Source organism: Tripterygium wilfordii, unplaced genomic scaffold (assembly GCF_013401445.1).
Source record: "Tripterygium wilfordii isolate XIE 37 unplaced genomic scaffold, ASM1340144v1 ctg164, whole genome shotgun sequence".
Classification (NCBI taxonomy): domain Eukaryota; kingdom Viridiplantae; phylum Streptophyta; class Magnoliopsida; order Celastrales; family Celastraceae; genus Tripterygium; species Tripterygium wilfordii.
In genome coordinates, this window is record NW_024056173.1 from 287,122 (window position 1) to 303,329 (window position 16,208).

A 16,208-nucleotide genomic window follows, 5' to 3' on the forward strand; every position below is an offset into this window, starting at 1 on the left:
TCCTCCATGGCGAGAGTTGAGCAATTCTGAAGCATCAATACGGACCGTTGTACTCTATTTAGTGCTCTTGAATGTCTAACTTGCTAGTTGAGCCTTCGTGCCACGTTTCGTAAGGTAAAGATGCGAATAGACCAAGTTATGTTTGAAATGGCACAAAAACGTGAAAAGCTCCTCTATGGAGAGAGTTGTGCAATTCCAAAGCATCATTGTGGGCCGTTGTAATATATTTAGTGCTCTTAAAAGTATAACTTGCTAGTTGAGCCTCCGTGCCACGTTTCGTAAGGTAAAGACGCGAATAGACCAAGTTATGTTGAAATTGCACAAAAACGTGAACAGCTCCTCTATGGAGAGAGTTGAACAATTCCAAAGCATCATTGTGGGCCGTTGTACTATATTTAGTGCTCTTAAAAGTCTAACTTTCTAGTTGAGCCTTCGTGCCACGTTTCGTAAGGTAAAGATGCGAATAGACCAAGTTATGTTTGAAATTGCACAAAAACGTTACAAGCTCCTCTATGGAGAGAGTTGAGCAATTCCAAAGCATCAATTGTCGGACCGTTGTACTCTATTTAGTGCTCTTAAAAGTCTAACTTGCTAGTTGAGCCTTCGTGCCACGTTTCGTAAGGTAAAGATGCGAATAGACCAATGTTATGTCTGAAATTGCACAAAAACGTGAAAAGCTCCTCTATGGAGAGAGTTGAGCAATTCCGAAGCATCAATGTGGGACCGTTGTACTCTATTTAGTGCTCTTAAATTATAACTTGCTAGTTGAGCCTTCGTGCCACGTTTCGTAAGGTAAAGACTGCGAATAGACCAAGTTATGTCTGCAAATTAGCACAAAAACATGACAAGCTCCTCTAATGGAGAGAGTTGAGCAATTCCAAAGCATCATATGCAGACCAGTTGTACTCTATTTAGTGCTCTTGAAAGTCTAACTTGCTAGTTTAGCCTTACGTGCAACGTTTCGTAAGTTAAAGATGCGAATAGACCAAGTTATGTTTGAAATTGTACAAAAACGTGAAAAACTACTCTATGGAGACAGTTGAGCAATTGCAAGGCATCGCTGTGGACCGTTGTACTCTATTTAGTGCTCTTAAAAGTCTAACTTGCTAGTTGAGCCTTCGTGCCACGTTTCATATGGTAAAGATGCGAATAGACCAAGTTATGTTTGAAATTGCACAAAAACGTGAAAAGCTCCTCTATGGAGAGAGTTGAGCAATTCCACAGCATCAATGTGGACCGTTGTACTCTATTTAGTGTTCTTAGAAGTCTAACTTGCTAGTTGAGCCTTCGTGCAACGTTTCGCAGGTAAAAGATGCGAATAGACCAAGTTATGTTTGAAATTGCACATAAACGTGAAAAGCTCCACTATGGAGAGAGTTGAGCAATTCCAAAGCATCAATGTGGGCCGTTGTACTATATTTAGTGCTCTTAAAGGTCTAACTTGCTAGTTGAGCCTTCGTGCCACGTTTCGTAAGGTAAAGATGCGAATAGACCAGGTTATGTTTTAAATTGCACAAAAACGTGAAAAGCTCCTCTGTGGAGAAAGTTGAGCAATTCCAAAGCATCATTGTCGACCGTTGTACTCTATTTAGTGCTCTTAAAAGTCTAACTTGCTAGTTGAGCCTTCGTGCCACGTTTCGTAAGGTAAAGATGCGAATAGACCAAGTTATGTTTGAAATTGCACAAAAACGTGAAAAGGTCCTCTATGGAGAGAGTTGAGCAATTCCAAAGCATCATTGTGGACCATTGGACTCTATTTAGTGCTCTTAAAAGTATAACTTGCTACTTGAGCCTTCGTGCCACGTTTCATAAGGTAAAGACGCGAATAGACCAAGTTATGTCTCAAATTGCCCAAAAACGTGAAAAGCTCCTCTATGGAGAGAGTTGTGCAATTCTAAAGCATCAATGTGGACCGTTGTAATCTATTTAGTGCTCTTAAAAGTCTAACATGCTAGTTGAGCCTTCGTGCCACGTTTCGTAAGGTAAACATGCGAATAGACCAAGTTATGTCTGAAATTGCACAAAAACGTGAAAAGCTCCTCCATGGCGAGAGTTGAGCAATTCTGAAGCATCAATACGGACCGTTGTACTCTATTTAGTGCTCTTGAATGTCTAACTTGCTAGTTGAGCCTTCGTGCCACGTTTCGTAAGGTAAAGATGCGAATAGACCAAGTTATGTTTGAAATGGCACAAAAACGTGAAAAGCTCCTCTATGGAGAGAGTTGTGCAATTCCAAAGCATCATTGTGGGCCGTTGTAATATATTTAGTGCTCTTAAAAGTATAACTTGCTAGTTGAGCCTCCGTGCCACGTTTCGTAAGGTAAAGACGCGAATAGACCAAGTTATGTTGAAATTGCACAAAAACGTGAAAAGCTCCTCTATGGAGAGAGTTGAACAATTCCAAAGCATCATTGTGGGCCGTTGTACTATATTTAGTGCTCTTAAAAGTCTAACTTGCTAGTTGAGCCTTCGTGCCACGTTTCGGAAGGTAAAGATGCGAATAGACCAAGTTATGTTTGAAATTGCACAAAAACGTTACAAGCTCCTCTAGGGAGGGAGTTGAGCAATTCCAAAGCATCATTGTCGACCGTTGTACTCTATTTAGTGCTCTTAAAAGTCTAACTTTCTAGTTGAGCCTTCGTGCCACGTTTCGTAAGGTAAAGATGCGAATAGACCATGTTATGTTTGAAATTGCACAAAAACGTGAAAAGGTCCTCTATGGAGAGAGTTGAGCAATTCCACAGCATCAATGTGGGCCGTTGTAATATATTTAGTGCTCTTAAAAGTATAACTTGCTAGTTGAGCCTTCGTGCCACGTTTCGTAAGGTAAAGACGCGAATAGACCAAGTTATGTCTCAAATTACACAAAAACGTGACAAGCTCCTCTATGGAGAGAGTGGAGCAATTCCGAAGCATCAATGCAGACCGTTTTACTCTATTTAGTGCTCTTGAAATTCTAACTTGCTAGTTGAGCCTTCGTGCCACGTTTCGTAAGGTAAAGATGCGAATAGACCAAGTTATGTTTGAAATCGCACAAAAACATGAAAAGCTCCTCAATGGAGAGAGTTGAGCAATTCCAAAGCATTAATATGGACCATTGTACTCTATTTAGTGTTCTTGGAAGTCTAACTTGCTAGTTTCACCTACGTGCAACGTTTCGTAAGTTAAAGATGCGAATAGACCAAGTTATGTTTGAAATTGTACAAAAACGTGAAAAACTACTCTATGGAGACAGTTGAGCAATTGCAAGGCATCGCTGTGGACCGTTGTACTCTATTTAGTGCTCTTAAAAGTCTAACTTGCTAGTTGAGCCTTCGTGCCACGTTTCATATGGTAAAGATGCGAATAGACCAAGTTATGTTTGAAATTGCACAAAAACGTGAAAAGCTCCTCTATGGAGAGAGTTGAGCAATTCCACAGCATCAATGTGGACCGTTGTACTCTATTTAGTGTTCTTAGAAGTCTAACTTGCTAGTTGAGCCTTCGTGCAACGTTTCGCAGGTAAAAGATGCGAATAGACCAAGTTATGTTTGAAATTGCACATAAACGTGAAAAGCTCCACTATGGAGAGAGTTGAGCAATTCCAAAGCATCAATGTGGGCCGTTGTACTATATTTAGTGCTCTTAAAGGTCTAACTTGCTAGTTGAGCCTTCGTGCCACGTTTCGTAAGGTAAAGATGCGAATAGACCAGGTTATGTTTTAAATTGCACAAAAACATGAAAAGCTCCTCTGTGGAGAAAGTTGAGCAATTCCAAAGCATCATTGTCGACCGTTGTACTCTATTTAGTGCTCTTAAAAGTCTAACTTGCTAGTTGAGCCTTCGTGCCACGTTTCGTAAGGTAAAGATGCGAATAGACCAAGTTATGTTTGAAATTGCACAAAAACGTGAAAAGGTCCTCTATGGAGAGAGTTGAGCAATTCCAAAGCATCAATGTGGACCATTGGACTCTATTTAGTGCTCTTAAAAGTATAACTTGCTACTTGAGCCTTCGTGCCACGTTTCATAAGGTAAAGACGCGAATAGACCAAGTTATGTCTCAAATTGCCCAAAAACGTGAAAAGCTCCTCTATGGAGAGAGTTGTGCAATTCTAAAGCATCAATGTGGACCGTTGTAATCTATTTAGTGCTCTTAAATGTCTAACTTGCTAGTTGAGCCATCGTGCCACGTTTCGTAAGGTAAATATGTGAATAGACCAAGTTTTGTTTGAAATTGCACAAAAACTTGAAAAGCTCCTCTATGGAGAGAGTTGAGCAATTCCAAAGCATCAATGTGTACCGTTGTACTCTATTTAGTGTTCTTAGAAGTCTAACTTGCTAGTTTAGCCTTCGTGCAACGTTTCGTAAGTTAAAGATGCGAATAGACCAAGTTATGTTTGAAATTGTACAAAAACGTGAAAAGCTCCTCTATGGAGAGAGTTGAGCAATTCCAAAGCATCAATGGGGACCATTGGACTCTATTTAGTGCTCTTAAAAGTATAACTTGCTACTTGAGCCTTCGTTCCACGTTTCATAAGGTAAAGACGCGAATAGACCAACTTATGTCTCAAATTGCCCAAAAACGTGAAAAGCTCCTCTATGGAGAGAGTTAAGCAATTCCAAAGCATTGATGTGGACCGTTGTACTCTATTTAGTGCTCTTAAAAGTATAACTTGCTAGTTGAGCCTTCGTGCCACGTTTCGTAAGGTAAAGACGCGAATAGACCAAGTTATGTCTCAAATTGCTCCAAAACGTGAAAAGCTCCTCTCTGGAGAGACTTGAGCAATTCCAAAGACTCATAGTGGACCGTTGCACTCTATTTGGTGCTCTTAAGAGTCTAACTTGCTAGTTGAGCCTTCGTGCCACGTTTCGTAAGGTAAAGATGCGAATAGACCAAGTTATGTTTGAAATTGCACAAAAACATGAAAAGCTCCTCTATGGAGAGAGTTGAGCAATTCCAAAGCATCAATGTGGACAATTGTACTCTATTTAGTGCTCTTAAAAGTATAACTTGCTACTTGAGCCTTCGTGCCACGTTTCATAAGGTAAAGACGTGAATAGACCAAGTTATGTCTCAAATTGCACAAAAACGTGAAAAGCTCCTCTATGGAGAGAGTTGAGCAATTCTAAAGCATCAATGTGGACCGTTGTAATCTATTTAGTGCTCTTAAAAGTCTAACTTGCTAGTTGAGCCTTCGTGCCACGTTTCGTAACGTAAATTTGTGAATAGATCAAGTTATGTTTGAAATTGCACAAAAACGTGAAAAGCTCCTTTATGGAGAGAGTTGACCAATTCCAAGCATCAATGTATGCCGTTGTACTATATTTAGTGCTCTTAAAAGTATAACTTGCTAGTTGAGCCTTCGTGCCACGTTTCGTAAGGTAAAGATGCGAATAGACCAAGTTTTGTTTGAAATTGCACAAAAACGTGAGAAGCTCCTCTATGGAGAGAGTTGAGCAATTCCAAAGCATCAATGTGGACCATTGTACTCTATTTAGTGCTCTTAAAAGAATAACTTGCTAGTTGAGCATTCGTGCCACGTTTCGTAAGGGAAATATTTGAATACACCAAGTTATGTTTGAAATTGCACAAAAACATGAAAAGCTCCCCTATGGAGGGAGTTGACCAATTCCAATCATCAATGTACGCCGTTGTACTATTTTTAGTGCTCTTCAAAGTATAACTTGCTAGTTGAGCCTTCTTGCCACATTTCGTAAGGTAAAGACGTGAATAGACGAAGTTATGTCTTAAATTGCACAAAAACGTGACAATCTCCTCAATGGAGAGAGTTGAGCAATTCCAAAGCATCAATGTGTACCGTTGTACTCTATTTAGTGTTCTTAGAAGTCTAACTTGCTAGTTTAGCTTTCGTGCAACGTTTCGTAAGTTAAAGATGCGAATAGACCAAGTTATGTTTGAAATTGTACCAAAACGTGAAAAGCTCCTCTGTGGAGAGAGTTGATCAATTCCAAAGCATCGTTGTGGACCGTTGTACTCTATTTAGTGCGCTTAAAAGTATAACTTGCTAGTTGAGCCTTCGTGCCACGTTTCGTAAGGTAAAGACGCGAATAGACCAAGTTATGTCTCAAATTGCTCCAAAACGTGAAAAGCTCCTCTATGGAGAGAGTTGAGCAATTCCAAAGCATCATTGTGGACCGTTGCACTCTATTTGGTGCTCTTAAAAGTCTAACTTGCTAGTTGAGCCTTCGTGCCACATTTCGTAAGGTAAAGACGCGAATAGACCAAGTTATGTTTGAAATTGCACAAAAACGTGAAAAGCTCCTCTATGGAGAGAGTTGAGCAATTCCAAAGCATCAATGTGGACCGTTGTACTCCATTTAGTGCTCTTAAAAGTCTAACTTTCTAGTTCAGCCTTCGTGCCACGTTTCGTAAGGTAAAGATGCGAATAGACCATGTTATGTTTGAAATTGCACAAAAACGTGAAAAGCTCCTCTATGGAGAGAGTTGAGCAATTCCAAAGCATCAATGTGGGCCGTTGTAATATATTTAGTGCTCTTAAAAGTATAACTTGCTAGTTGAGCCTTCGTGCCACGTTTCGTAAGGTAAAGACGCGAATAGACCAAGTTATGTCTCAAATTGCACAAAAACGTGAAAAGCTCCTCTATGGAGAGAGTTGAGCAATTCTAAAGCATCAATGTGGACCGTTGTAATCTATTTAGTGCTCTTAAAAGTCTAACTTGCTAGTTGACCTTTCGTGCCACGTTTCGTAAGGTAAATATGTGAATAGACCAAGTTTTGTTTGAAATTGCACAAAAACCTGAAAAGCTCCTCTATGGAGAGAGTTGAGCAATTCCAAAGCATCAATGTGTACCGTTGTACTCTATTTAGTGTTCTTAGATGTCCAACTTGCTAGTTTAGCCTTCGTGCAACGTTTCTTAAGTTAAAGATGCGAATAGATCAAGTTATGTTTGAAATTGTACAAAAACGTGAAAAGCTCCTCTATGGAAAGAGTTGAAAAATTCCAAAGCATCATTGTGGGCCGTTGTACTATATTTAGTGCTCTTAAAAGTCTAACTTGCTAGTTGAGCCTTCGTGCCACGTTTCGGAAGGTAAAGATGCGAATAGACCAAGTTATGTTTCAAATTGCACAAAAACGTTACATGCTCCTCTATGGAGAGAGTTGAGCAATTCCAAAGCATCATTGTCGACCGTTGTACTCTATTTAGTGCTCTTAAAAGTCTAACTTTCTAGTTGAGCCTTCGTGCCACGTTTCGTAAGCTAAAGATGCGAATAGACCATGTTATGTTTGAAATTGCACAAAAACGTGAAAAGCTCCTCTATGGAGAGAGTTGAGCAATTCCAAAGCATCAATGTGGGCCGTTGTAATATATTTAGTGCTCTTAAAAGTATAACTTGCTAGTTGAGCCTTCGTGCCACGTTTCGTAAGGTAAAGACGCGAATAGACCAAGTTATGTCTCAAATTGCACAAAAACGTGACAAGCTCCTCTATGGAGAGAGTGGAGCAATTCCGAAGCATCAATGCAGACCGTTGTACTCTATTTAGTGCTCTTGAAATTCTAACTTGCTAGTTGAGCCTTCGTGCCACGTTTCGTAAGGTAAAGATGCGAATAGACCAAGTTATGTTTGAAATCGCACAAAAACGTGAAAAGCTCCTTAATGGACAGAGTTGAGCAATTCCAAAGCATCAATATGGACCATTGTACTCTATTTAGTGTTCTTGGAAGTCTAACTTGCTAGTTTCGCCTACGTGCAACGTTTCGTAAGTTAAAGATGCGAATAGACCAAGTTATGTTTGAAATTGTACAAAAACGTGAAAAACTACTCTATGGAGACAGTTGAGCAATTGCAGGGCATCACTGTGGACCGTTGTACTCTATTTAGTGCTCTTAAAATTCTAACTTGCTAGTTGAGCCTTCGTGCCACGTTTCATATGGTAAAGATGCGAATAGATCAAGTTATGTTTGAAATTGCACAAAAACGTGAAAAGCTCCTCTATGGAGAGAGTTGAGCAATTGATGCTTTGGAATTGCTCACATTGATGCTTTGGAATTGCTCAAGTCTCTCCATAGTGGAGCTTTTCACGTTTATGTGCAATTTCAAACATAACTTGGTCTATTCGCATCTTTACCATATGAAACGTGGCACGAAGGCTCAACTAGCAAGTTAGACTTTTAAGAGCACTAAATAGAGTACAACGGTCCACAGCGATGCCTTGCAATTGCTCAACTGTCTCCATAGAGTAGTTTTTCACGTTTTTGTACAATTTCAAACATAACTTGGTCTATTCGCATCTTTAACTTACGAAACGTTGCACGTAGGCGAAACTAGCAAGTTAGACTTCCAAGAACACTAAATAGAGTACAATGGTCCATATTGATGCTTTGGAATTGCTCAACTCTCTCCATTGAGGAGCTTTTCACGTTTTTGTGCGATTTCAAACATAACTTGGTCTATTCGCATCTTTACCTTACGAAACGTGGCACGAAGGCTCAACTAGAAAGTTAGACTTTTAAGAGCACTAAATAGAGTACAACGGTCGACAATGATGCTTTGGAATTGCTCAACTCTCTCCATAGAGGAGCTTGTAACGTTTTTGTGCAATTTCAAACATAACTTGGTCTATTCGCATCTTTACCTTCCGAAACGTGGCACGAAGGCTCAACTAGCAAGTTAGACTTTTAAGAGCACTAAATATAGTACAACGGCCCACAATGATGCTTTGGAATTGTTCAACTCTCTCCTTAGAGGAGCTTTTCACGTTTTTGTGCAATTTCAAACATAACTTGGTCTATTCGCGTCTTTACCTTACGAAACGTGGCACGGAGGCTCAACTAGCAAGTTATACTTTTAAGAGCACTAAATATATTACAACGGCCCACAATGATGCTTTGGAATTGCACAACTCTCTCCATAGAGGAGCTTTTCACGTTTTTGTGCCATTTCAAACATAACTTGGTCTATTCGCATCTTTACCTTACGAAATGTGCCACGAAGGCTAAACTAGCAAGTTAGACTTTCAAGAGCACTAAATAGAGTACAACGGTCCGTATTGATGCTTCAGAATTGCTCAACTCTCACCATGGAGGAGCTTTTCACGTTTTTGTGCCATTTCAGACATAACTTGGTCTATTCGCATCTTTACCTTACGAAACGTGGCACGAAGGCTCAACTAGCATGTTAGACTTTTAAGAGCGCCAAATAGAATGCAACGGTCCACAATGATGCTTTGGAATTGCTCAACTCTCTCCATAGAGGAGCTTTTCACGTTTTGGAGCAATTTGAGGCATAACTTGGTCTATTCGCATCTTTACCTTATGAAACGTGGCACGAAGGCTCAACTAGCAAGGTAGACTTTTAAGAGCACTAAATAGAGTACAACGGTCCACATCGATGCTTTGGAATTGCTCAACTCTCTCCATAGTGGAGCTTTTCACGTTTATGTGCAATTTCAAACATAACTTGGTCTATTCGCATCTTTTACCTGCGAAACGTTGCACGAAGGCTCAACTAGCAAGTTAGACTTCTAAGAACACTAAATAGAGTACAACGGTCCACATTGATGCTGTGGAATTGCTCAACTCTCTCCATAGAGGAGCTTTTCACGTTTTTGTGCAATTTCAAACATAACTTGGTCTATTCGCATCTTTACCATATGAAACGTGGCACGAAGGCTCAACTAGCAAGTTAGACTTTTAAGAGCACTAAATAGAGTACAACGGTCCACAGCGATGCCTTGCAATTGCTCAACTGTCTCCATAGAGTAGTTTTTCACGTTTTTGTACAATTTCAAACATAACTTGGTCTATTCGCATCTTTAACTTACGAAACGTTGCACGTAGGCGAAACTAGCAAGTTAGACTTCCAAGAACACTAAATAGAGTACAATGGTCCATATTGATGCTTTGGACTTGCTCAACTCTCTCCATTGAGGAGCTTTTCACGTTTTTGTGCGATTTCAAACATAACTTGGTCTATTCGCATCTTTACCTTACGAAACGTGGCACGAAGGCTCAACTAGCAAGTTAGAATTTCAAGAGCACTAAATAGAGTACAACGGTCTGCATTGATGCTTCAGAATTGCTCCACTCTCTCCATAGAGGAGCTTGTCACTTTTTGTGCAATTTGAGACATAACTTGGTCTATTCGCGTCTTTACCTTACGAAACGTGGCACGAAGGCTCAACTAGCAAGTTATACTTTTAAGAGCACTAAATATATTACAACGGCCCACATTGATGCTTTGGAATTGCTCAACTCTCTCCATAGAGGAGCTTTTCACGTTTTTGTGCAATTTCAAACATAACATGGTCTATTCGCATCTTTACCTTACGAAACGTGGCACGAAGGCTCAACTAGAAAGTTAGACTTTTAAGAGCACTAAATAGAGTACAACGGTCGACAATGATGCTTTGGAATTGCTCAACTCTCTCCATAGAGGAGCTTGTAACGTTTTTGTGCAATTTCAAACATAACTTGGTCTATTCGCATCTTTACCTTCCGAAACGTGGCACGAAGGCTCAACTAGCAAGTTAGACTTTTAAGATCACTAAATATAGTACAACGGCCCACAATGATGCTTTGGAATTGTTCAACTCTCTCCTTAGAGGAGCTTTTCACGTTTTTGTGCAATTTCAAACATAACTTGGTCTATTCGCGTCTTTACCTTACGAAACGTGGCACGGAGGCTCAACTAGCAAATTATACTTTTAAGAGCACTAAATATATTACAACGGCCCACAATGATGCTTTGGAATTGCACAACTCTCTCCATAGAGGAGCTTTTCACGTTTTTGTGCCATTTCAAACATAACTTGGTCTATTCGCATCTTTACCTTACGAAATGTGGCACGAAGGCTAAACTAGCAAGTTAGACTTTCAAGAGCACTAAATAGAGTACAACGGTCCGTATTGATGCTTCAGAATTGCTCAACTCTCGCCATGGAGGAGCTTTTCACGTTTTTGTGCAATTTCAGACATAACTTGGTCTATTCGCATCTTTACCTTACGAAACGTGGCACGAAGGCTCAACTAGCATGTTAGACTTTTAAGAGCGCCAAATAGAATGCAACGGTCCACAATGATGCTTTGGAATTGCTCAACTCTCTCCATAGAGGAGCTTTTCACGTTTTGGAGCAATTTGAGGCATAACTTGGTCTATTCGCATCTTTACCTTACGAAACGTGGCACGAAGGCTCAACTAGCAAGGTAGACTTTTAAGAGCACTAAATAGAGTACAACGGTCCACATCGATGCTTTGGAATTGCTCAACTCTCTCCATAGAGGAGCTTTTCAGGTTTTTATGCAATTTCAAACAAAACTTGGTCTATTCACATATTTACCTTACGAAACGTGGCACGATGGCTCAACTAGCAAGTTAGACATTTAAGAGCACTAAATAGATTACAACGGTCCACATTGATGCTTTAGAATTGCACAACTCTCTCCATAGATGAGCTTTTCACGTTTTTGGGCAATTTGAGACATATCTTGCTCAATTAATCTCATGAAAACAGTCCTACCATATGCTTGCTTGTCCACCCATTCTACACTATCAAAAACTTGTAACTTCATGAATCAAGAGGTCTTTATTCAAGGTTGTAATGGGGCCAAGGGTGAAGGTAAAAAGAAAAAGTGGTATAGGAAATCACAAAATTTCTAAAGAACTAGTAGAGCACACAAAAATTAGGGCATATATCATCTTGTCGGCCCAATCTTCATTCTCAATATTCAATTCTCTACCAATTCTTCACAACTTCAAGATTTCTTTCACCATGCACATAAATTTCTTCTTTTTCTTCTTTCTTTTTTTTATTTTTTATTTTTATATTCTTTTTTTTTTCAAAACAATGTCGAATCATACTACATATTTTTTCTTTTTCTTTTCCCTTTTTTTTCTTTTTCTTTTTCGACACATTAATGCACATGTGTTCGACATCAAATTTATTCTCCACCAAATAACATCCCAAAATAAATAAGAACTCCCCCACATTTAATTCTTTTCATCACCAAACTCAACATACTTGAACACCATCAACACTTGAAAAATCTCATGGTATACTCTACTAATTCCTTAGAATTAGGTAAGTAATTGTTTTTCGGGTTAAAGGGTCAAGTAGATAAGTTTCATGAATAAAAATGCTTATTTAGGCTCAAAGGGGCTTTCTAGTGGATAAATACATTAGGGTATAGGCAATTTGGCTATAGAGGTATCATCCTAATGCCTCAATCATATTCATGTCATCACATGTATCAATATAGTCTCAAAAAGGTTTAAAGCAAGTTCTAGAGGAACATATAATCATGAGAGCACACAAGAAAGAAATTGGATTGATATGCATAATGTATCAATCATATAGGCTCAAAACTCACAAGGGTAATTATGTAAGTCTACATCAAGTCAAAACATGCTTCTTTCTCAATCAACATATCATGTTAATATTGGCCCATGAAAAATTATAATTCAAGCTCAATTCTAGTGAAAATTCTCTTTACTAACAAACTAATTTAAGACCTAAACAATTTATGTCTCATCATCGCTTTGGAAGGAACTAAATTTTTTTTTTTCAAATTGTTTTTTCAAAACAAGCTATTCTCACCCCCACACTTGAATTATGCAATGTCCTGAGTGCATGAAATAATGTGAAAAATAAAGTGGAGAAAAAGTACTGAGTTAGAGCGATACAACCTGACTGCGAAAACATTCGGGAAGTAATTCCCGCGTAGAATTCTGCACTGCACAGCTGTCGTAAAATCATCAATTTATCCTTCATCTCAGCTCGGATTCACAAACCGTAAAATTCTGCAGAAACTAGACATCCGTATCTTTCCGTACATATATGGCTTGCATTCTGGTTCGTCCTGAGTTGTCCCAGAAAATTATTTCAATCCAGCGCTTTGGCACAACTTTTCCTTTCTGCATTTGATGCACAAATAGCAATTTAATTCAATGTGGGACGAGTGCTCTTCTATAATGAACTAAAATAATCTACAATAAAAAGGAACGAATTTACCGGGTGGGTTGCCTCCCACCAAGCGCTTTATTTAACGTCTAGGCGAGACGTAACTCTTCAAGTAGCTAAATTAGTGAACTTGGAATCCCACTTTTAGTTCATTGGGTTGTAGCCATCGCCTTCTTCTAACCACACCCAGTTCAACATCCAAAGTATGCCTTTTGTTACTCAGAATTGTAAGAGCAGTCGATTCCTCAAAAGGATCTGAATATCCTTTTTCCCTTTTTCCAAAAACCACTTGTTGGAGGATTTTATCTTGAGGTACTTTCACAATTAAGGGGAACAACTTGTTAGTGGATAAAGGAAAGGACTCAATGGCGGGAGTATGCTTACCTCTCTCGTATGGCATGACTCTAGGTCGATTCATAGACTCAACCTCAGTTGGATGTCCTTCTTTCTCCACAATGTAATCTTTAATAGTGAGCACTTTCTCCATTGATTTCTCACCTTGTGCTACCTTAGGCTTGAAGGTCACTGTTTCTTCATTATTTGTCACTGTTAGCGTGCCTTTATACACATCAATTGTCATCTTTGCAGTCTTCATGAATGGTCGCCCCAAAATCAATGGAATTTCTTCTCCATGACCTTGGCAATCTCGCATATCAAGTACTAGAAAGTCAGCTGGAAAAATTAATCCGTGTATCTTAACTAAAACATCTTCTAGTACTCCTTTAGGATATCGAATAGATCGATCAGCCAATTGTATGCCCATAGAGGTCTTTTTGAGTGCACCTACATTCAAAGATTCAAAGACAGAGAGAGAAATTAGATTAACTGATGCACCCAAATCCAATAAAGCATGTTCAAAGTTTTTATTGGCTATGCAACAAGGTATAGTGAAACTCCCTGGATCCTTAAGCTTTGGTGGCAACTTCTTTTGTGATATGGCACTACACTCTTCGGTTAGTTGAACCACCTTATTCTCATCTACTTTCTTCTCTTCTTGCACAACAGAAGGTGCCACATCCGTCTTCGGGGTTGTCTTTTGCACTGATGGTACTTCTTCTTTATTTCTCCTAAGACGCCCAGGAAACGGGATCGGAGGAACATAAGGTCTCACAGGTGGAGCAGGTTTATCGGGGTCAGGCAACCCATGCATGATTGCACGACGCGACTGTTGAAGCGGCTGCTCTTGTGCTTGAACTTTGTGCTCTTCCAACTTTGTAGCAACTCGGCTTTGTTGCTCATCACAAAGTGTGATAGCCATGGCATGCTCCCTATGGTTCGGATTGATCTCAGTTTGGCTTGGAAACTTTCCAGCCTCCCTTTGACTCAATGCTTCAGCGATTTGACCCACTTGTGCCTCCAATTTCTGATGGTTAATTGCCAACTGCCGCACCATGTCCTCCAATGTGGTGGTTGGTGGATTGGCTTGGTTTTGGGTATTCTTCCAAGAAAAGTTTGGATGTGCCCGAAAACCTGGATTATAGGAGTTAGAGTAGGGATCAAACCGTGGATTCCGATTATAGGAGTTCATCATATTTGCTTGCTCTTGCACAAACTCTGGGAAATCCACTCCTTGAGTCGTATGCCCATTCATTGCTAGAAGCATGTCCAACTTGGTAGAGATGGCATCAACCTGTGATTTTGGTGCAAAAGAATCAAAATTGGAAATTTCATACACACCTGCTCGCTTACCTCTTACTTCCGAATGTTGTGTCTCAATAGCAATTCTCTCAAATAAAGTTTGACATTCGGTCGGAGTCATATTCCTAATCGATCCCCCTGCATAATTATTAACTGCAGCTTTGCTAGAAACTGTCAGTGCCTTGTAGAAAATACGCATCAACACTAATAAAGGCAAAGCATGATGGGGACACTGAGTTAACAGGTTATTAAACCTCTCCCACGCCTCAGAAAATGACTCATCAAGTTGTTGTTCAAATTGCATGATCTTATCCCTAAGAGCATCAGTTTTCTGAGTTGAGAAAAATTTTTCTAAAAATTTATTTTGTACCTCAGTCCATGTCGCCAGTGAAACCGGCCTTAGACCATTAAGCCATGTCCTTGCTTTGTCCTTCATAGTGTAAGGGAAGATCTTCAACCTCAAGTGCTCCTCAGTAACTCCTGTAGACAAAGACATGCTGGAAACCATATTAAAAATTTCATGAATGTGACTAAGTGGATCCTCCGAACTTAGACCATGAAAAGAAGGCATCATGTTAAAGTGTATAGTCTTAAGCTCGTAGTTCCTAGCTGCCGTCGGAAGTACGATGCAAGATGGAGATTCTGGAATGGTGGGGATGTCAAGATCACCCATCGTTTCGGCTTGCACAACCACCGCCATTACTTACAACCTGAAAAAAAAAAATAAAATAAAAAAATTTAAAAAGAAAGCTAAGTACACAATTAAACTAAACTAATCCCCGGCAACGGCGCCAAAAACTTGATGTAATAATTCTCGCAAGTGCACAAGAGTCTACGAATAGTACAGTGTATGCAAGTACGAGGTCGATCCCACGGAGACTAGTTAATCTAATTAATGTATCTAACTTGATGAATGATGGAGATTTGGGAAAAAAGAAGAATGATTGATGTAAATAAAATAAAACAAAGAAATAAAATTCAGATTTTATATCCAATAAGAGAAGAACACTAGGGCAATGATTTCACCTAGTAATCCTATCACAAGCATCCAATTAACAAACACGCAATTATGGTTCCGATTCAAGGGTTGATTCTTTCTTAAATATGTTGGTTCGTTCGTTCGCGGTGCCAACAAATATTATTAACAATGGATTAATCCTGTTCGGTTCGCAGTTTTTAACCCAAGGCTAACAACTCATTACGATCTAAAGAACTATAACAACCAATCAATCCCCTAAACCTTGTTCATGGCAGTCGACAATTGATTTCCTTAATTTCAGTTCCACTAAGACACGTGAATTCGGTTCGTTCCTTAGTCCTAGCTAGATGAATCTAATTGAGCATTCAATTGGTGGCCAATCAATCAAACAAACAATAGATTATAAGCATAGAAATTAAAGACAAGAATCATGAACCAAAATTATGCATTCAATTAATTGAAGTACTTGCAATAATCATACTAGGCTACATCAAGCCCTAGCAAAGAAGTTTAGCTACTCATGTTATAAGAACACAAGGAAACTAAATATGAGAACATCATGAATCAAGAACAAAAACAAAGAGAAAACTAGAGACAAGAACAAGAACAAGAACAAAAGTTAGAGAATGTGGCACTCCAATTCGTGTCTTCTATTATGCTAGAGGACTCCCT

General features: G+C 39.3%; 1 protein-coding gene and 1 non-coding gene across 2 annotated transcripts; one reads left to right on the forward strand and one right to left on the reverse strand.

Moving 5' to 3' along the window:
- Window positions 1-13,630: 13,630 nt before the first annotated feature.
- LOC119994293 lies at window positions 13,631-15,065 on the reverse strand. Its single transcript, XM_038841217.1, has 3 exons — window positions 14,928-15,065; window positions 13,902-14,789; window positions 13,631-13,702 (listed from the first exon to the last, which is right to left on the reverse strand). Exons 1-3 carry the CDS (start codon window positions 15,063-15,065, stop codon window positions 13,631-13,633), a joined length of 1,098 nt encoding a protein of 365 aa, XP_038697145.1.
- Window positions 14,774-14,881, forward strand: LOC119994294. Its single transcript, XR_005466949.1, has one exon. It is a non-coding gene; the product is annotated as a small nucleolar RNA R71 (small nucleolar RNA).
- Window positions 15,066-16,208: the final 1,143 nt, after the last annotated feature.

Excerpts from the sequence above, each read along its gene's own strand:
- LOC119994293 (XM_038841217.1), bottom strand. The coding sequence starts at position 15,065 with ATGGTTTCCAGCATGTCTTTGTCTACAGGAGTTACTGAGGAGCACTTG. Across the intron at positions 14,790-14,927 it reads CACTGGCGACATGGACTGAG|TGTCCCCATCATGCTTTGCC; the intron begins GTACAAAATAAA and ends CTGTTAACTCAG. Across the intron at positions 13,703-13,901 it reads TTGTGCAAGAAGAGAAGAAA|GTGCACTCAAAAAGACCTCT; the intron begins GTAGATGAGAAT and ends CTTTGAATGTAG.